Genomic DNA, 21,278 nt, shown 5'->3' with positions numbered 1-21,278 from the left:
CATCTGAACCCCTCGTTGCCAGTAGTGATAACATCAGAACTCACACTCATTTCCAGAGCAGGGCTAGGGGGAGGTGATACGGGGGCTCTGAGGAGAGGTTTGAGGAGAAAAGCCCCTCTCCCTCAATTCCCCGAGGCCCGAGGGGCAACCCCAGAACCAGAGCCAGCCAAGATGGCAGGGGCAGTATCTTGCAACCCAAACCCCCAACCTGAATGGTCAGTTAGAGGACACAGAACAGGGTATGGGCTCACAGCTTAGAAATGAGGGAGGTCTGTGTGTATATGGCGGGGATCAGGAGATGGGAGAGGGATGATGCATGGTGCAGTGCCTGTCGTCTGTTTTAAGAGCAGAGATGCTTAAGAGCTTTACAAATATTATCTCAGTTGATCCTCACAGTGGCAGAAACTAAGACAAATAGGTTAAGTGACGTGCACTGGCCAGGCCTGGGGCGGGATTACGAACTCAGCTCTTCCCGACTCCAGGCCCAGCGCCATCCAGGGACTGAGGGAAAAGAAGAGAGGAAGGAGGCACTAGGGCCAGGGCCGAGGGAACTGGGGACAGGGCGGGCCCACACTCGAAGAGGCAGGGCCTGCCCGGGGCCTGGCGCACAGCAGGGCGGGAGGGAGGGTAGCCCCAGCCCCGCGCACAAGGTGCGGTTCCGAGAGGGTGGCTCCGGCTGGGCCCGAACCAGCCGCTCCCCGCAACGCGCCCAAGCGCTTCCTCCCAACCCCGCCCATTTCTCCCTCTGGACCCGTCCACCATCTCGCCCCGCCCCCCGCACTGCCCCTCCTTTTTTCCTCCCTCCCGGCCCGGCCCGTTGTTATGACGACACGGTCGTAAATCCGCCATCTTCCTGCGGCGCGTTGCGACATGGAGGGCGCAATGGCCGTGCGGGTGGCGGCAGCTCATACGGCAGGAGCTGGGGCCGGGGCCGGGAGGGAGCGGGGCGAGCCAGGAGGCACAGCGGCGGCGGCGGCGGCCTCGGCTCCTGGCGGCTTCCTGGGCCTTGCGACGCCATTCAGCGAAGAAGGTAAAGAGGGGAAGCCGAGGCAGGCGGGCAGGCCAGGAGGCTGCGGTCCCCTACCTGACCCGTGACCCCGGGACTGACGTGACCTCATGGTGCCCCTCCCCCTCGCTCGCCCCTCCCCCACGCTGGCACCCCGCCTTTTCCCCCCAGCTCGCGCCTCTCTTCCTGGCCTGGCCCGAGGCCAATGCCCTCGCCCTTGTGTTCCCTGCCCATCCCTGCGGTCCCCGCTCCCATTGACCTCAGCTGAGGCTGGGCCGGGGGAGGGGAATGTGGAGGGTGGCGGGGCTGGAGGAGTTTGGGTCGCTTTCCTGCTCACCCCACCGCGCTACCCAGCCAACCCTGCATCCGTCTAAGCCAGTGTTGTTGCCAGGCCTGGAGGGAGATCAGGGGGCTGTGATGTAGGAAACAGTTCAGGGTCAGCAGTCAAGAGACTGGAGTGTTAGGCCCAGGGCTGCCACAATCTTTTCAATCTTGCTATGTAATGGAGGGTTAATCAGTTTCTCCAGGCCTCTGTTTTCTCTTAATAATAACTAACATGTTTATATAGTGTTTACATGTGCCAAGTACTCTTTAGTATCTCATTTGATCTTCACAACAACCCTGAGAAGTAGCTGCTATTATGATACCCATTTTAGAGATGAGGAAACTGAGGCAGAGGTGAAATGACTTGACCAGGGTCACACAGCAAGCATATAAAGCCAGATTGGAACTCATCTTCCTGACTCCAGACCTGGTGCTTTATGCAGCTGCCTCATCTGTAGAATGAGGGTGTTGATTAGATGATCTCTAAAGTTCCTTCCAGCTCTTGACTTTCTACAAATCTGACATGGGCCAGCTGCCAAGGGATACTACATGTCCATAGAGGAAGGGTCACTGCTGTATTTTGCAGTTTTTCTGTCTCTCGCCATTTTATTGTCCTAGAAAGCATCTTCCATGACTGACCTTGGGCAAGTCATTTAACTTCTGCCTGCTGCAATTTCCTCATCTGCAACATGGTGATAATAATAAATAACATCTACCTGCCAGGGCTGCTGTGAGAATCAAATGAGATAATAATTGTAAAGTGCTTAGAGCAGTGCTGGCACATAGTAACCACTATAGAAAGTTAGCCATTATTATAGAACCACACCACCTTGATCCCTGTGAATTGGGGACCAGGGAGAGAGGAGAATGAACCTATTTTCTGGAACCAAAAAAAGGGGAGGGTATGGGGGTGAGGGAGAGGGAAGAAGAGAGATTGCCTCTGAGAATTATCTTCACTAGATTTTAGTCTCTCCCACTATGAAATGGGCACCCTGGAAATGCTGTGTAGTCTGCATGAAGCCATCTGGTTGTGGAAGCTGGGAGAGCCTCCAATTGCTTGTGATGCAAGGAGCTAATTTCTTGTGGTTTTTCTGATGTACTCCTGCTTTATATATGCACATTAAACCTGGTTAACTAGAGGGCAGGCAGGAGTCCTCCCGCCATGACTGAGTTCCTGCCTTTGAGGAGTTGTGAGTCATGAAGAGATATCTACCCTAGGGCCCTTATGCATAATACTAGTGTTGTATGTCAGTTACCTGATCAGATTACAGTCAGCTCAAAACTTTGTTCCATATGGCACTTTTCAGCTGAGTTCTAACAAAGCTTGTGCCATGCCTTAGCTTCTCTAGAATGATGATTGTTAAAATCTGTTGTCATCTTTGCCATTTTGCTGGATGTTAAGTGAATTCTCAGTGTTGTTTTGATTTACATTTCTCTTATTAGTGATTTGGAGCAGTTATGCATATGTTTGTTAATAGTTTGCAATTCTCTTGAGAACTGTATCCTTTGACTGTTTATCTACTGGGAAATAGCTCTTGGTTGTGTTTGTTCCTTATATCTGAGAAATCAAATCCTTATCAAAGCTATTTAATGCAAAGAAAAAATTTTCTCCAATTGACAGTTTCCAGAAGAGATGGATTTCAACAGTCCAAGATATAGAAATGTTTTTATTTCCTCTACTCCCATTTACATCACACTTGCTTCTGCCTTCTGACCTCTTTGTATACCTGAAACTGCCCTCTCAGAGGTTTCTGGTGATCTTTTAATTGCTAAATCCTTTGACCTGTTCCTAATCTTCATCTATCTTAAGCATTCTGTATCACTTGACAATGTGGATCATCACCTTCTCCTGGATACTCTTTACTTCCTGGGTTTCTGTGATACTGCTCTCTCCTGGTTCTCTTATATTTCTGACCTTTCCTTCTTGGTCCCTTTTACTGGCTCATCATCATCCTCCATGTCCTGCTTTCTAACTGTGGGCAAATCTCCCAAAACAGTATTGAGCCACCACCTTTTCTCTCTCTACACCTTTTCTCTTGGTGATCTCATCTGCTTCCATGGATTCACTTATAATCTCTATGTAGATGACTCCCAGATGTATATGTCCAGGTTTCCTCTCTTGACTGAGCTCCCGGTCCATATAACTAACTACCTACCAGATGTTTCCAACTGCCTGTCTCATAGGCATCTCAAATTCAGTTATGTCCAAAATGAGAACTTATTATCTTTCCCCCTAAATCCATCCCTCTGCTAGTCTCCCTTATTTCTGTTGAGGGCACCACCATTTTCTAGTCACCCAGGTTTACAAGCTTGAAATCAACCTCAACTTTTCCTCCTTTCTCACACCCCATAGTGACTTGCTAAGTTATGTTAAGTCTCCTTTGCCGTCATCTGTTTCATCAGCCCTCTTCTTTCTACTCATACAGCCCCTGCACAGGCTCATTCTTCTCTTGCCTGGACTATTATAATCACCTCCTATTTGTACTTCTGGCTTCCTTTCTTTTACCTCATCTTCTTCACAGCTGCCAAAATGGGGAAGAATTTATGGCCAAACAAGAGATAGAGAACATTATGAAATGCAAAATGGATGGCTTTGATTACATTAAATTGAAAAGCTTTTGCACAAACAAAGCCAGTGCAACTAAGATTAGAAGGGAAGCAGAAAGATGAGAAACAATTTTTACAACCAATGTCTCTGATAAAAGCCTCATTTCTAAAATATATAGAGAACTGAGTCAAATCTATAAGAATACAAGTCATTCCCCAGTTGATAAATGGTCAAAGGATATGAACAGGCAGTTTTCAGAGGAAGAAATTAAAGGTACCTATAGTTATATGAAAAAATGCTCTAAATCACTATTGATTAGAGAAGTGCAAATCAAAACAACTCTGAGGTACATCACACCTTTCAGATTGGCTAACATCACAAAACAGAACAATGATAAATGTTAGAGAAGATGTGGATGAATTGTTGCTGGAGTTGTGAACTGATCCAAACATTCTGGAGAGCAATTTGGAACTATACCCAAAGGGCTATAAAATTGTTTATACCCCTTGACCTAGCAATACTACTTCTAGGTCTATGTCTCAAAGAGATCATTAAAAACAGGGAAAGGAACCACATGTACAAAAATATTTATAGCAGCTCTTTTTGTGGTAGCCAAGAATTGGAAATTGAGGGTATGTCCATCCAACTGGGGAACAGCTGAACAAACCATGGTATATAAATGTAATGGAATACTATTGTGCTATAAGAAATGATGAGCAGGCAGACTTCAGAAAAACCTGGAAAGACTTATGTGAACTGATGCAGAGTGAAGTGAGCAGAACCAGGAGAACATTGTACACGGTAACAGCCACACTGTTGTGATGATTGACTTTGATAGACTTAGCTCTTCTCAGCATGCAAGGATCTAAGACAACTCCAAAAGACTCATGATGGAAAATGCTATCCACATCCAGAGGAAGAATTATGGAATCTGAATGCAGATGGAAGCATACTATTTGCTGTACTTTTCTTTTGTTGTTTTGTTTTGATTCTTCTTTCTCGTGGTTCCTCCCATTGCTTCTAATTCTTCTTTACATCATGACTAATGTGAAAATATGCTTAATATGAACATATAAGTAGAGCAGATTGCATACTGTCTTGGGGAGGGGGGAGGAGAGGAAGGGGGAGAAAATTTGAAACTCAAAATCTTATGGAAGTAAATGTTGAAAACTAAAAATCAATAAATAAATTAGTTAATAAACAGCTGTTAAAATGCCTTCCTCCAGTACAAAGTACAAATACTTTGAGAACCTTGAGAACCTCCAGTGGCTCTCTTTTGTCTCTAGGATAAAATACCAGCTCTTCAGCTTGGCATTTTAAGCAGTTACGATTTGATGTAACAGCCAGCCTTTCCAGTCTTATAGCACATTATTCTCCTTCATGCCTTCTGCAGTCTAGCCAAACTGGTCGCTTGCTGTTTGCTCTCACTCAGCAGTCCTGCCTCTGTGACAGTCTCTCTCCTGTGTCTTGGAATGCACTCCCTCCTTCCTTCTGTTCCTTAGAATCCTTAGCCTTCTTCATATTGAAGCTCAGAAGCTATCTCCTACAGCAGGGATTTTTCACGTTTTTGGGACCTGGACCTTTTTTGGCTGTCTGAAGCCTATGGACCTGTTCTCAGAATATAGTTTTATAAATGCTTAGGTAGTGCAGTGGATAGAGTGCCAGACCTGGAGTCAGGAAGACTTATCCTGAGTTCAAATATGGCCTCAGACCCTACCCTGGGTAAGTCACTTAACCCTGTTTGCCTCAGTTTCCTCATCTCTAAAATGAGCTGGAAAAGGAAATGGCAAACCACTCCAGTATCTCTGCCTAGGAAAACTCCAAATGGGGTCTCCAAGAGTCAGACATGACTGAAAACCACTGAACAAAATAAAATACATAGGATTGCAAGGAAAACCTATTATATTAATGCAGTTGTCAAAATACTAAAAAAAACAAGTTAAGAGCAACTGTCCCCCAGGAAGTCATTCTTTGTCCCTTTTGGTATTTAGTGTACTTTTCTCCCTCCTGAAATGTTCTTTTTAGTGATTAGTTGAACCTTGGTTCCTTTTCTGGTTACATGTTGTGTCCCTCTAGCAAAATGTAAGCTTCTCTAAGGCAGGGATTGTTTTACACAGTGCCTTTGTGTCCCCAGTTCTGTGGGGGGGTGTGTGTGTGTGTGTGTCTCTCTCTCTCACACACACACACACACACACACACACACACATATACACACATCACTTAATAAGTGCTTATTGGATTGAAGGTGATGGATCCTTTCAGAATAATCAGATGTAGGAGAGGTCAACACAAGATCAGAGAGGGAATGATCAGTACTCTTCTTTTTCCTCAGTCTGCTAATCTGGAAAATGAGAACGTTAATGCCAGTTTCTCCTGACCCTTTGCAAAGGATCTTGATTGTTTAACGGGAGTCAGATTTTGTAAAATCTTTAGACTTGGGCTTTCGAGCTCTCATTGTGTTTCCTAGGCTTGACCTAGGGCACTGTCCAATTTCTGACTCTGCTAGGTAGTCAGGCAGACCATAGTTTTATGCAGTTCCAGGTAGCCTGCATCTCTTGGGGACAAAGTATTTATTTGCATTTCATCCAGTGGGGATGGAGGTGAGGGTGGGGTAAGGAAGCTTAAAGAGGAGCTGAGCCATGGCTCCTTCTCTTGGTCCTGTCTCGGGCCAGGGGATCTGACCTGTACTAAGTTCGGTTTTCATTCTTGCCTTGCTTGTCTTATCCTGGTCCTGTGCAGGATGAGGTTTCTAAGGGTAGATCCATGGCAGGTTTTAGGTAGTAGTTCTGCCAACAACAGGGACCCTATTAAGGGTCACCTAGTAACCTGGACAGGTTTTGGAAGGTTGTCCTGGGTCTCATTCTGAAAGCATGAGGATGGTTCCCAGAGCCAGGACATCCTAGAGGCCTTTCCCCTTCCCCTCTTGACAGAAGCTGTGTGCTTGTCCAGTTGGGGAAGGCAGGTATTTGGATTGTGGGCACAAATATAAGTCTTTGAAAACAGGCTGGATTCTTGTTACTTGAGCTGCCTTCTACCTCATACAGCTTGAGCAGTCCCCAAATATTGAATCAGTTACTTTCTAGAGGTAGCAAGCTTGAGATGTCACTGACAAGGCCTTGAGTCCCCTCCAAGGAAGACTTGGTTGGCTGTCTTTGCTGATCAACATCCTTCCAGAATGAGGTGCTCCAAAGTGAGCAAAGTAATCCGGAAGAGAGTACGGGGGACTGTTATTTCATTTGCTTCCTGCTTTAAACATCTTCTAATGCTGCCTAAGATCACCTTAGCTGTTGTGACAGCTTCATTGCACCATTGATTCATATTGACTTTGCAGTCCACAAAAGCTCCCAGATTTTTCACTGGATAGTTGCATTTTCACTTGAACTTGCTTACCCACAGCTTCCACATCCTTTGTTTTGTGTAGTCTTTTTTTTTTTTAACACAAGTGTAGGACTTAATATTTTTCTCTGTTAAATTTCATCTCAAATCAGTTCATCATTTTTAGTGTGGGGAGATCTTTTAAATCCCAGTTTTGTCCTCTAACATATTAGCTAACCCTTGCAGCTTTATGTAGGCCACAGATCTAGATGGAGTAGTGTCCCCTGATGAGCCAAGGCCACTTCGGGCCCAGCAGTGTTTGAAGAGCCCTCAAGAACAGTGCCCAGAAATGGATTCTATTAGCCTAAGTCAGAAGATGAAGAGAGCACCAGCTGATCCTAAAGGGAAGAAGCATCCTAGGGTGGCCAGCTTCCAGATAATCTGTTCTTTGATCATCTTTGGTGAACAGGACCCTGGGCCTTGATCACCATCACTTTAAGGAACTGAGGACATTTAACTTGGAGAAGAAAAGAATAGGGGAAGGGTGAGAATGATATAGGACTATTACCTTCAGGTGTTTGAAGAGTTGTCATACAGAAGAGGAGCAGGCTTACCCGGACTCCTGAAAACAGAATTAGGACTAGCAGGTGGAAGTTTCAGGAAGACAGTCTAGTTCAATATCAGTAAGATGCTGAAAATTTATTTTCAATCAGAGCTGTGTCACCTCTTAACTGGACTATGGCAGTAGCCTCCTAAATGGTCCCCCTGCCCTCTTTCCCCAGTCCATACTCCACACAGATACCAAAGTGATTTTCCTGAAGTACAGGTCTGAGCATATCATTCCCCTATTCAGTAAACTAGTGGTTCCCTGTTGCTGAATTTTAAAGCCCTTTACAACCTGTCTTAACTACTTTTCTGACCTTGTTATACATTCCCACTCCCTGTGGACTAGCCAGATTGGCCTTCCATTTCTCATACATAGCACTCTGTTTCTAATCTCTGTGCCTGGACACTGGCCATACCTAGGTCTGACATGCCTTTCTCTCTTGCCTCTGGTTCTCAGAATCTCTTGTTTCTTTCACAACTCAGTTCTTTCAAGAAATAAGCCTTTTTTGATTTCCCAGCTACTGGTTCTTCCTTCTCAATTATCTTGGATGTATTTATATATTTGCATATTGTCTTCTCCAATTCAGTGATTCTTTTATTTTTTTGTCTCTTTACCCCAGCACTGTGTCTGGCACATAAAATAGGTGCTTAATAAATGCTTGTTGAATGACTAATGTGAAAATATGTTTAATAGGAATGTATATGTATAGCCTGTATCAGATTGTGCACTGTCTGAGGGAGGGAGGGGGAGAAAATTTTTAAACTCAAAAGCTTATGGAAATGATTGTTGATAAATCAAAATAAATTAATAAAAATAATTTTTAAAAATGCTTGTTGATTGATTGATTTAACAGTGGGATGAGTTACCTGAGAGGTAATGATTGATCCTGAAGTGTTCGAGTAGTGGTTGGATGGTCACGTGTCAAGAGATGGTGTAGCCAAGATTCTTCCTTAAGGTAGAGGTTGGCTTAGATCACCTGAAGGCTCTTCCAGCTTGGAGATTATAGGAGCAGCCACGTCCAAAGTTACTCAGTGCTGCTGTTTATGTTTCAGATGAAGATGATGTGCACAAGTGTGGCCGTTGCCAGTCTGAGTTCACTACTCTGGAAGACTTCGTGCAACACAAAATACAGAAGGCATGTCAGCGCACACCCCAGGAAGCTACAACAGCCACAGCAGCAGCCCTGCTGGGCCAGGAGGTAAGGACAGTTCCCTGGTGTGATCTCTGGGGGCTGCTCCCTACCTTGAGGAGCTCAAAGGGCTAACAATGACTTACTTACCTGTGGCTCTGTCTCCCCCATGGAGGATGGGCCACAAAAGCTCTTCACTTGCCCTTCCTCCTTAGGTGCATTTCCTTCCCAGTCCCCAAACCTTTTGTGTATCACATAGTGTCCACTCCCTTGCAACTTATGAAATGGACACAGTTTGGTGTTTGGGAATGGGGAGTCATTCCCCAGCCAGAGAGATGGAAGGATTCGTCCTGTTCTGAGAGCTCTCTCCCTGAATAATGCTTCTCTCCATTTTCCTTTTAAAGGAGAGTAATTATCATCAAAAATAGAGGAATACAACAGAGTCAGAGTCTTTCTCTGTGTCTTGTGTGTCCTGACTTCTCTCCTCCATGCAATCCATCTTGTATTACAGCAGGTTGTCCCATCTGGGGAGGAGTCCATTACAGTGGCTCATATTGTGGTGGAGACGTCTTCCATCTCAGAGGATGTCAGCAGCGCTCCAGACATCATTGGTAAGTGGGGCTCTGGCCATGGAGATGTTGCTGTCTCCAGGATGAGATAGAGCTCACTTTAATGATCTCCATTTCAGGGCTGTTGAGAGGCAGCCATTAGAGGGCCCAGGTTTGAGTCCTGATTCTCCCATGTACTGTCTCCAGACTCTGTAAGCCTGGTAGGCAGGCAAGTCAATACACTTCTCTGTGTCTCAGGTTCTTCTGCTGAAAAGGTGGGGTTAGAGTGATGCTTTCTGGAATCTTTGCCAGCTCTTAACTCCTATAATCCCACAGGCTTATATTCACACTGGGGCTATGTATTCTAGGACCAGCAGAAGGCCCCTTTATCTTCAAAATCTCACCTGCTGGCTGATGCCCAAAGTTCCTTTAACAAAGGATAGAATCTTTCATTCCAAAGAGTTGCCCTAGAAGACAGAATTCAGTCACAGTCATTCAATCAACAAGCATTTCTTTTGTTTTTTGTTTTGTTTTGTTCATTTTTGGCTTTTTTGGTTAGGCAGTCGGGGTTAAGTGACTTGCTTAGGGTTACTCGACTAGTAAATATCAAATGTCTGAGGCCGGATTTGAACTCAGGTCCTCCTGAGTTCAAGGTCCTCCAAGGCCAGCGCTCTATCCAGTGTGCCACCTAGCTGCCCCCTCAACAAGCATTTCTTAAGAGCCATCTAGGTGCTAGGTGCTATGCTAGGCAATTAATGTCTAACTGCAAGGAGCTTGTATTCTACTGGTGAAACAAATGTACACATACAGGTATTTGTAAAATATGTACAAAGTAGTTACAGGTTTTTAAATTGGAGGAAGGAGGAGGTGGCACCAGGATCTTGGGAGGTTAGAAAAGGCCTCCTGTAGAAGCTAGTTCTTGAGCTGAGTCTTAGAGGAAACCAAGAATCCTAAGAGACACAGGTAAGGAAGGAGTGCCTTCCAGCCAGTGCAAAAGCGTTCACACAGGACATGGACCATCCTGTATGAGGGACAGTAATATTTGTTGTACCAGTCCAAAAGTAATATACTTTTTATATACCTCCTATGTTGAAGATCCTATGCTTGATGCTGTAATTTGGGGTATCTAGGACAGATACCAGAATCTTTTCTGAAAGTAGATTTCAGAAGAGAGAGTACTGAAGATTGAGGTCTAGAGGGGGGGCAAGGTACAGAGTGGGAGGTTGTGAGGTAGGGGGCTGGCCCATGGAGTACAGAGTGTGTACATTGTTTGCTCCTTCCGCAATTTGGTAGCACATAGGTTTGCATCCTAGTAATACCTGTGACAACTGCCATGTATTTTCTCTTCCACTTATCCATTGTTTTCTCTTCTTATATACCCCACCCCCAGTCCATTTTTTCTCTTAATTCCCTTTTTGCTTTCTCAGACAATGTCCCAGGCCTGCCCCTATTCCCAACAGGCATTCATCAGACAGCATGGTAGTGGGATGGGTGGAGGTGGGAATTCTATGTACTTTTATACAACTTGCTTCATATCTCTCAGCCTCAGTTTCTTTCTCTGTAAAATGGAGAAAATAATCCCTGTTTAACTCTACCTGCCTCACAGGATATCATTATGAGCAATTGAATATATCAGAATGTTTTGAAAGTTAAAGGAACTGCACAAATAATAACGTGACAATGTCCTTGTTATTACAGTGCAAAGACAGATAGGTACCTCGTGGAGACTGAATCAAGGCATTGGAAAGGGAGTCAGTCATAAAGTCATAAATTGGGACTATTCTTTTCTGTATCAGAGAAGTCTTCCCAGAGGAGGCTGGTGCCCTATGCATCTTTTTTTTTTTTAAGGCAATGAGGTGAAGTGACTTGCGCAGGGTCACACAGCTAGTAAGTGTCAAGTGTCTGAGGTCAGATTTGAACCCAGGTCTTCCTGAATCCAAGGCCGTTGCCCTATCCACTGCACCATCTAGCTGCCCTTCAATGTATCTTTGAAGGGCAGAAATGTAAATAGCTTCTCAAATGGGAAGAGGAAGATCCTTCTGTGAGTGAAAGTCTGAGTATATACAAACTTAGGGCAGAAAATGGTGGGAAGGGGTATCTGCCAAGAGCCAAAGCCAAGATGTGCATTACTGGTCTCTGAGGGAGTATGATATAAAATGCAAGGCCTTGAAGGAAGCTGGTTTAGATGTTAGCCTTTTAATACAACCAGAGCTGAGGGGGAGAGGAAGAAGAGAAGGCCTGGCTGGAGAAGAGAGTGTGATGGGTCAGGAGGGGAGGCTGAGCTATCCAGAGACAGTGGTAATACACCTTAGATTAAAAGGTGAATCTCTTTCACACCTTCCCTACATTGCTAGAGTGCCTGTCTTTTACTTCTTTCCTTTAAATTCTTGAAACATTGGGGCAGCTAGGTGGCACAGTGGATGCAGCATCAGCCCTGAAGTCAGCAGGACCTGAGTTCAAATCCAATCTTAGACCAAACACTTGACACTTACTAGCTGTGTGACCCTGGGCAAGTCACTTAACCCCAATTGCCCTAAAAAAAAATCAATTCTTGGGACATTCATACAGATGAAGGATTTCATCCATAGGCAGCAGCACCCCTCCATGTAGAATGTAAGGTAATAGTTGGGTTTTCATTTTAAATTCCTGTTTCAGGGAAGGTGTTATTTGGAAAACCAGTTCTCTTTGGTCCAAAGTCAGACGCCCACTTTGTTCTTGAAAGTCTGCTTTGATCCTGGTAGTTATTATGTGGATCACATTAGTGCCAGCCATGTAATTAGGTACACAAGGCACAGGCTCCCAACTTCTGCTTTCTTCTAGCTAGAATGCTTCTTCCTTGGCTACTAGGCTACTCCTCTGTTGCTATTTCTTTCTTTCTAGTTTCCCATTGTGTTACACACAGTTTTTCCTGCATCTCTCTCCCCTTTACCTTCCCCAATTTCCACTCCCCCCCCCACATATCCTAGAATGCATCTGTATCCCTCCTGCCCCTGCCCCTCCTTCCAGCTTCCTGAGCTGGCCTGACAGGCTTGGCTGGTTAAATCTCACCACTAATGAGCCCAGGGCTGACCCAGTTAGCGTCACATCAGAAAACATATTCCATGCTCATCAGTTGTCTCAGAAATAGGGGCATTTGATATGCAAATGTATTTCTTAATAACGATAATAAAAGGAACGTATTTCTTAATGAGAGGCATCATAGCATATTGGCTGAAGAGCTGATTTAAGAATCTGGAAAACAAAGGTTCCCACCACTGACAAATACTGCCTCTGTGATCCTATATTCTCTCAGTGCTCAGGCATATCTCTAAGGCAGGGATTTTTCACTTTTTTGTGTCCTAGACCTCTTTTATAGCTGATGAACCTCTTAGCAACATGTTTTTGAATGTATAAAATAAAATATATAGGATTACAAATGAAACCAATTATGTTCAAATATAGTTAATAAAATATTCAAAATAACAAACAATTTCACCAACCTCTACTCTAAGACTTTTTAAGTTGCAGAGAAAAGGCCAGTACATGGTTGAAGCAGTTCCTCACTTGAAATGCCCTATCCTGAGGACTGGGCACAGAACTGGTCAAAAGAAGTTTTTCTTAGCAACAATAATAAGTATTTCCATAACACTTTATAGAAACTCTTTAAGACTCTGAAGTAGATAGTATAAGAATTATTTCCCTCATCTTATGGATAAGGAAATTGAGGCTTTGTAAGATAAAAATGACTTTGCTCAAGATCAGATGTCTGATAAATGTTAGAAGTGAAATTTGAACCCATTTCTTTGGCTCCAAATCTGTCACTCTTTCCACTACATCTTACTGTCTATCTAACATTTTACAGTACTGAAGTACAAGAGATAATTTGGAAGCATGTAAAATGGTTAAAGAGTTTAATTATTATTCATTTTGTACCCCTGCAAAGTTTTTATTTAAAGAAAGATAAATAGGAAAATTTGGTCACTAGAGTAGTAAGATGGGATGTGTGGCAGTGAGACAGATGATGGGAGGGTCAGGGAAGTAATCATTATATACACAGAATGAGACCACCTGCCTGTCTTGGGGCAGAGTAAACAGACACCTTTGCCCAGTTCTGCCCTGGTGTTTGAGGCACAGATTACATGAGGCTCTGTATTTTGTGTTCTGTTCTGGGCTTAGCAACTAGTGCTGCTAGTGAAAGGACACAGTGGTGGGGAAGAAGGATGACACACATGACTTTCTAGGGTTTGAGAATCTCTTCTCACTGGCTCCACTATCCAGGTTCTGTAGGGATATGCTCCTTAAAAGTCTGATTCCAGAGCAGGAAAATTTAACTTGCCAAAACCAGGTATCAGTAGTTTGCTGGTTGTCTCTAAGGAGGACCATCCTCGTAAATTTCACCCAGCGTTGTGTTAGGAGCTTAATGTCTGCTGTTGTCAGACTTTTTAACAGGCTGTGAAGCTTTAGCTTCCCTTCCCAGTCTAACAGAGAATTTAACAAATCCAAGTTCTCTTGTGGCCCAGTCTAGTGCAGTTTCCCTTCTGGTCCCTCCAGGATGAAGCATGATAGCATTGTCCTGATATTTTAAAATGCCAGAACAAAAGTCAGAATGTGCTTCTTCAAGGAAATTGTACCTCTGCAGGAAAGGCAGTGGATCCAGGTAGAACAAATTGCTTCTGGCTCTGTCTGTTCTTTAGGTCTGTGTGTCCTGTCCTGGGAAAAGGTAGGCCAATTTAGGGCCAGAGGAGGCCTTGTTTTAATTTTCCTTGAGCTCAGCTTTGTTATAATTTGGGGAATTTTTGACATATAGCAGTTTCAGAAGGACGAAGCCTGTGGCCACTATTATGCCCAAGACTGACTAGACCCGTCCTTCACACTGACCTGTGGAAACCTAGTCCATTTCTTTCCTTAGGCCACTATTGGCAGCAAATCCCTGGATTGAATGGCAGTTCCTGTGTTTCTCCATAAAGAGTCAGGAACATCTCAAACACCCAAGGCCAAACTATCCGTGTGAAATTGGGCCAGCACCAAGTCCCCTAATAATTTCCCACTTTCCTGCTATTGGGAATTTTCTTTGGTGGCCAAGAGCTGAATGTGATGGCAAGACTTTTCTTCCCCAGGCAGTGGTCATATCAAAGAAGTCATTGTTGCAGGAACAGACCACGTCTTTGAAAATCCCACTGGGCCTGGGGACAGTGAGCTTGTAGAAGGTCCTATTAGCCCTGATGACACTGAGCAAGATGTTTCCACTGAGCTACTGAAGGTGAAGCTGCTTGTCAATAAGGAAGGACGTTACATATGTGAGCTGTGTCACAAGACGTTTAAAACGGTGAGTGGGGCTGGCCGGGGCCAGGTCCCTTCATGGTGCTTGACAGTGGAGTTTCTCTTGTGCTTTGGGTGTAGGCCAGCCAAGTTGGGCTATGGCTGCTCCTGAGCATTGTCCCTCAGAGAGTCGCCATGTTTGGTGCTTGCTTTCTTGACTCTAGTCATACCACCTTTTCTGCCCTGAGGCATTTTACCCTTATTCTTCAGAGTTACTTGTGTTGTTTTTTTTGTTTTCTTTTGGGGATTGGAGTGTTCCACTTTACAGACAACCATTCTTCCCCTTCCCAGGCCAGCATCCTCAAAGCCCACATGATCACACACAGCAGCAAGAAGGACTATGAGTGCAAGTTATGTGGAACTTCCTTTAGGACCAAGGGCTCTCTCATCCGGCATCACCGGCGGCACACAGGTAACATTAGAACTGGATTTGGAGTTGTTGTTTGTATTGGAAACCCGTGGAGCTGCATCACTGGTTCTGCTTCCTGTACACATGGACGGCAGAGAAGGGATTGGGGCTGAGTTGGGGTCCTAGCTTTGCTGTTCTAGTCAGGAATAGTGTTGAATGGGCCTGAAGCTCTGAGCAGCCACATGCTAGGTGGGAAGAGTCACCTCTGTGGCTGAGTGAGTAGTCCCTGGGAGATTGTTAACTGGGAAAGACATTTTTTTCCCTTCGGGTTTATTTTCTACTCATCATCTTCTGTATAACTGTTGACTCTGTTCTCTCACCAGATGAGCGCCCTTACAAGTGCAAGAACTGTGGGAAGAGCTTTAGAGAGTCTGGAGCTCTGACCCGACACCTAAAATCCTTAACTCCATGTACAGAAAAAATCCGTTTCAACATGAACAAAGAAATAGTTGTTAGCAAAGAAGATGTTCCCCCAGGTTTGTGAATTCTCTAGATAAGCCTCGGATATAGTAAGTAGCTGTCCTCCTACCTAAGAACTTATTGGCCTACCACCCACAGAGGAGCTAATTATGGGTGTGTGCTTGTTCAGGGACAAGGAGTGAAGAGCTTTTCATAGCCCGTGACTTCTACAAACTCTTAGGTTACAAGGGAACACGCCTAGGTCATGTGGGATCACAGGATGCACAGACCTGTTGTCTCTGATCCTGTCATCTTTGGGCTGTTCCTGGAAACAGGAAGGAGCACAGAAGCACCTGCCCTGCATATGTCACTCAGTCTTGGGGCCTCTTACTTCTCAAATATGCAGTGGGGGCTGATATTGCTAGGCAGGATGAGAGAAGATAGGCATGACTGATGATTGACCACAGCATGGCTGAGGTACAGGGTAGGAGATTCTACCCCCCTAGCCCTCTTCTCCCCTTTAGATGATGTTTTCTTTCTAGGGAAGTTGCCCTGTGGCCACCTGGTGGGAGAGATGATGATTTTCTCATGGTCTTGGTTTTCCCTTTTGCTTTAAGGATCCAGCAATTCAAACCCAGAAACGGTCACAGCCATCACAAGTGAGTCCATTGAGACAACACCACCAGTGATTCACCTTGTCACCGATGACAAGGGCACTGTCATCCATGAAGTCCATGTCCAGATGCAGGAGCTTCCTGTGGACGTGAAAACCTTAGCCCAGGAGGTAAGTGGAGCTCTTGGCTAGACTGGAAAGGGCTGTGTGCTAGGTTGGGTTGGACTAGCTTTCTGTCTGATTTGCCTTCACTGAAGGAGTGAGGACAGTGTCTTCTGCCAGTTCACCAGGAGGAAAATGAACAATCCTGTTTTGGAGATGTTCCCTGGCACTAGCCCTTTGTGGGTGACTGACTAAGAAAATCCCTTGTGTTTCTCTGTGTTTTGGTTAGGTTGAATGCAAAGTCTTTGTGAATTGGACACATTTACTACCCATTGAGCTCTGGTGGGGAACAGCCAGCTGGTCTGTTCTCTTCCATTCCGTTCTTGGCTCTCCTGAAGGGTCGTAGGGTTATAAAGAATCCCAGTACCAAGGAAAGTTCCACGCTTTTTTGTTTTAGCCCAAACTTTGTAAGCCCAGCTCTTGGAAGGAGAGTCCCATATCTTTTATGCTTGTGTTGGGCAGGCAGCCCTTGAAAATCTCAGGGCTGCCACGTGAGGGGAAGAGAGGAGAAGATGGGCCTCTCTGTCGGAGTGAATAGGACTGAGCACCTCGCTGGCCACCGGGGATGTTTTTTGGAGCTGGTGGAAGACATCGTGTGACTTCTGAGGGCCAGAGGGAGGCTTAGCCTCCGTGAGGGGTCAGCTTCTCTCCTCCCCGTCCCCCAAGACTCTCCTTGGTAAAATTCACCTCTGTGGGCTGTTCTAGATCAAAACTCACGCAATCCCTCTCACAGAGCAGCCAGAATGTCAGGAAACATTTTTTTCAATGACTCTTCTTTGCAGAGTTCTCCATTAGGTACTGAACAGCATTTCCTGATGTCCCTTGTTTTCTGTAGACATCAGTCCCTGAAAAGGTGCCATCTGAAGGGGAGGTGAGCAGTGAGAATTTGCTGAGACAAGCCATGCAGAACTCAGGTCTCGTGATCGAGAGAGTTGCAGCTGAGCCTTGTGTTGGCACTGCCCAGGAGCCAGGGCCTGAGGGGGTGAGGACAGGAGAACAGCACTTTGTAGCTGTGGAAGAAGTGCAAACAGTAGGTGCCTACACCGTGTGCTCCTCTCCAGCTCAGGGATTAACTTTGGGTACTGGAGGCCTCTGCCTCCTGAAGGGGATCTTGGGGAAGCCCCATGAGTAGGACTGCTCAAAAGGACCTACACGCCTCATGCCCTTCACTGCATAACTGTGCAGACCTGGGCCTCATTGATCAGTTTCCTGTGCCTCAGGGTTAAAGGATCCCATTTGTGCTTTTTCCTGATGGAACCGTCTCCCCAGGCATGGCACAGTGTGTGTATACTCACAAAGTCCAGTCAGTCAGCAAGCATTAGTTAAGTGCCGGCTATGTTCCAGGAACTGTGCTAAGTGCTAGGGATACAGAGAAAGACAAAAACCACAATCTAATGAGGGAGACAGCATGAAAAAGAACTGTATAAACAAAGTGTATAGAGGATGAATTGGAGATAATCTCAGAGGGACTGGCTTCCTGCACAGGGTGAGATTCTAGCAGGAGCTTGCGGGAGGCAGAGTTGAGGAGGGAGAGGATTCCTGGCTGGGGATACAGCCCGCCAAAATGTCTGAGGTCAGGATAGTGTGTCCTGTTTGAAGAAGAGCCAGGAGGCCAGCGTCACTGGATCACAGAGTACTTATGGGAAGGAGTCGGGCATAAGAAGACTGGAAAGGTAGAAAAGGGGCTTTGAATGCCAAGCAGAATTTTATATTTGATCCTGGAGGTGATGAGGAATCATTGGAGTTTATTGAATAGGGAGGTGAGCAGGGTCAGACTAAGGTCAGACTAGGCTTTAGGAAAGAGCAGAGTGGAGAATAGACTGAATTAGTCATGTTCTGCATGTATATGTGTATGTTGGGGCAAAGTCACACTGTATTTATATCTATATTGCGGGGGGAGATGGTCTGAGGAGATAACTGTTTGTCCTTACAGGCTGACCCAGCGCCCCAGAGCGGATATCCACAGTATTCCTGCCCTCAGTGTGCAGAGGTCTTCAGGTCGGCCTCAGCCCTGGAGGTGCACGCCAAAGCCCACGTCGGTAGGTCTGGGTTCAGGTTCTCTTGTCTATCTTTGTCCCTGGCTGTCCCTCATAGCTGAGAAGGGCTTGAGAAAGGGAGGTAATGAAGGCAGCAGGAGGGGGAAGGAGGTGAAGCTGTAGGGGAGACTCCCCTACCTGGGATATAGGAGAGGGGTTGATTTTTGGTCCCAGCCCTCCACAAAGGTGGCCGTGATGTGTGTGTGTCGGACCTCATTACACAATTCCATATCTCCGTATCTCTGTAGCTGTGGTTAGGTACTGCACTTGGTATTCGCTTGTGTATGTGGGGATGGGGAATGCTTGGGGATGAAATCAGTGTGTGCCCTGGGGGGCTGGTCTCCCTTCGTCTGCAGGACAACAGCTGTTCCGGTGTGAGCAGTGTGGGAAGGAGTTCCCCAAGGCCTACCTGTTGAAGAAGCACCAGGAGGTGCATGTCAGAGAGCGGCGCTTCCGCTGCGGCGAGTGTGGGAAGCTCTATAAGACTATTGCTCACGTGAAGGGGCACCGCCGTGTACACTCAGATGAGCGTCCATATGCCTGCCCCAAGTGTGGGAAACGCTATAAGACCAAGGTGGGCTGTTTCTCCTTCATCAGAAAGGAAGCCAAGGTCCAGGCAGGAAGGGATGTGCTCATGGGAGCCAAGAATGGGAGAGAGCTGTTGCTGGCCCTTTCTTCATGTCCTGTTGTCACTTCCTGGGGCTTTGGGGTTCTGCCTACCCAAACAGGCTCCTTCTCTGTATCTCTCCGACCCTGCGGTGCCTACAAGTAGCCCCCTGCTACCCTAAGCTCCCTGGTGTGAGCTTTTTTCTCGGTGTGTCAGGTACAAGAGTAGAGTTTTGAAGGGGGAGAGAGAGAAGCTGTGCTGACGGCCCTGGGTGGAGGGGCCTCATGCACACCCTGCTTTGTCTGACAGAATGCCCAGCAGGTGCACTTCCGGATACACCTGGAGGAGAAGCCCCATGTGTGCCAATTCTGCAGCCGGGGCTTCCGGGAGAAGGGCTCCCTGGTGCGGCATGTCCGGCATCACACTGGGGAGAAGCCCTTCAAGTGCTACAAATGTGGCCGGGGCTTTGCTGAGCATGGGACACTCAACCGGCATCTTCGGACCAAAGGTTAGCCTAATGAACCCGGTGCCTTGGGACGTGGAGCTTGGGCCATGACTCCCCTTGCCTGGGTGGGCTTGTGTGGCTTGCGTCTTCTCTGGCATACTATGAGAGGCCGACATGTGGGGCTGGCTCCCTTTGATGGAGTGGGACCACACCAACTTGGATGCCAATGTAGCTAAAGCTTGGGTTTAGGCTGGGTAGTGTCACTGGGTGGGGTAGGGGGCTGGTTCCCCATGGGCCAGCCCAGGCCCTCACCAGGTAAGTGTCTGTGCAGGAGGCTGTCTGCTGGAGGTGGAAGAAGTGGTGGTGTCCAGGGCCAGCCCATCGACCCCGACACTGTCTGAGGATGCTCACACGGTGCTGGTGGAGTTCTCCTCCGTGGTGGCTGATACTCAGGAGTACATCATTGAGGTGTGGGCTAGGGTTGTGAGCCCATGAGTCACAGAACTTGGAGTGGCACACTGTGTTGGGATGGGGTTGGTAAGATTTAGAGGGGAGGGGTGGAAAAAGGGTGGGATTTCTCTGGGGAAAAAAAGGATATTACTGGATAAACTCTCTGAGCTCCCCATTTTGTTTTTTTCCCTTTTCAAGGCCACCACAGAAGACACTGAGACCAGTGAAGCCACGGAAATCATTGAGGGCACACAGGCTGAGGTGGGGTAGGGGTGGAGGGTAGGCAGTAGTGGGGACTTCGGGTCAGGTCAGGGGTGTGAAGCCTGGTATAGGGGTATGGGATTTCTAAGGCCACCCTAGAACCCAGGGACAAAGAATGAATTCTGGCCAGATCCTGAGGGATGAGAATGTGCCCTGAAATAGGAGAGAGGGAACTTGGGCCTCTTCCCTCTACTCAGGATGTGGAGAGCTGAGGCCTCCCCTCCCTCCTTGTCCTAGCCCTGGAGCTGAGCCTCCTCTCCCACCTCCCCCAGGTGGACAGCCACATCATGAAGGTAGTGCAGCAGATTGTGCACCAGGCAGGCTCTGGTCACCAAATCATCGTCCAGAATGTCACAGTGGATGAAGATGAAGGCATGGCAGCCAGTGCGGCAGCTGCTTCTGATACCATCACCATTGCCACCCCTGAGAGTCTCACAGAGCAAGTGGCCATGACCCTGGCCTCAGCCATAGGAGAGGGTGCTGTGTTGACTACTCGGGCAGGAATCGAGGCTGACCAGGCCACGGTCACTATGGTGGCCTCTGAGGACATAGAGATCCTGGAGCACGCCGGGGAGTTTGTGATCTCCTCACAAGAGGGTGAACTGGAGGTACAGACAGTCATTGTGTAAGGACTCACCTGGCCTGGAAGGATTGGGGTTGGGGTTGGCTCACCAACCAGGAGCAAATGTGTGTTCATCAGTGTTACTGCGTGGTCTGGAAGCCAAGGATGGAGGCAGGAAAGATCTGAGCCCAGAAAGAAAGTTCTGACAGAAGTAAAGATTGTGGAAAGGCTGCCTTGAATCATGCAGAGGATGGACACAGGTGGCCTTTGGGGGCCAAGGTATCTGGAGTGCTAGATGGGCTGGTGATGGGGTCTGGAGCTTCCCAGCTGGGCACCCTGGGGAGTTTGAGCCTGTCTGCTGTCCCCTAGCACTGCCGGGACCCTTCCTGAGTAAGCCAGGGAGGCAAGAAAGCCATATTGTACATTTGAAACCACAGAGCAATTTAAGACGAAAACAGAATCCCAAATGGCAGGTTTGGGGCTGTGAATAAAATGATTTTTCCTTTGTTTACAATAAAATATTAAAACCATTAAAGCCTTCAAGACTGTGTCCTCTGAG

The 21,278-nt window shown here is 46.7% G+C and overlaps 1 protein-coding gene across 3 annotated transcripts; it reads left to right on the top strand.

Annotated features, from left to right (window-relative positions):
- The first annotated feature begins 847 nt into the window (after window positions 1-847).
- E4F1 (E4F transcription factor 1) lies at window positions 848-21,262 on the top strand. Of its 3 annotated transcripts, none has more exons than XM_078152554.1 (14): window positions 848-1,030; window positions 8,853-8,998; window positions 9,441-9,544; window positions 14,578-14,782; window positions 15,067-15,187; window positions 15,508-15,660; window positions 16,201-16,367; window positions 17,194-17,388; window positions 18,292-18,397; window positions 18,751-18,968; window positions 19,311-19,509; window positions 19,778-19,914; window positions 20,095-20,157; window positions 20,395-20,522. In XM_078152554.1, the coding sequence occupies exons 1-14, from the start codon at window positions 871-873 to the stop codon at window positions 20,404-20,406; spliced, it is 1,986 nt and encodes a 661-aa protein (XP_078008680.1). In that variant the 5' UTR covers window positions 848-870; the 3' UTR covers window positions 20,407-20,522. The 3 variants fall into 3 exon arrangements, with proteins under 3 accessions (XP_078008680.1, XP_020862509.1, XP_078008678.1); XM_021006850.2 differs by having other exon boundaries at window positions 849-1,030; window positions 9,441-9,540; window positions 14,574-14,782; window positions 20,430-21,262; XM_078152552.1 differs by having other exon boundaries at window positions 849-1,030; window positions 20,430-21,262.
- The last annotated feature ends 16 nt before the right edge of the window (window positions 21,263-21,278 follow it).

The sequence above is a fragment of the Phascolarctos cinereus genome, unplaced genomic scaffold, assembly GCF_003287225.1.
Source record: "Phascolarctos cinereus isolate Bilbo 61053 unplaced genomic scaffold, phaCin_HiC Scaffold_4;HRSCAF=312, whole genome shotgun sequence".
Lineage (NCBI taxonomy): Eukaryota > Metazoa > Chordata > Mammalia > Diprotodontia > Phascolarctidae > Phascolarctos > Phascolarctos cinereus.
This window is presented reverse-complemented; position numbering and strand designations above follow the sequence as displayed.

Excerpts from the sequence above, each read along its gene's own strand:
- E4F1 (XM_021006850.2), top strand. The coding sequence starts at position 871 with ATGGAGGGCGCAATGGCCGTGCGGGTGGCGGCAGCTCATACGGCAGGA. Across the intron at positions 8,999-9,440 it reads CAGCCCTGCTGGGCCAGGAG|CAGGTTGTCCCATCTGGGGA; the intron begins GTAAGGACAGTT and ends CTTGTATTACAG. Across the intron at positions 20,158-20,429 it reads TTGAGGGCACACAGGCTGAG|GTGGACAGCCACATCATGAA; the intron begins GTGGGGTAGGGG and ends CACCTCCCCCAG.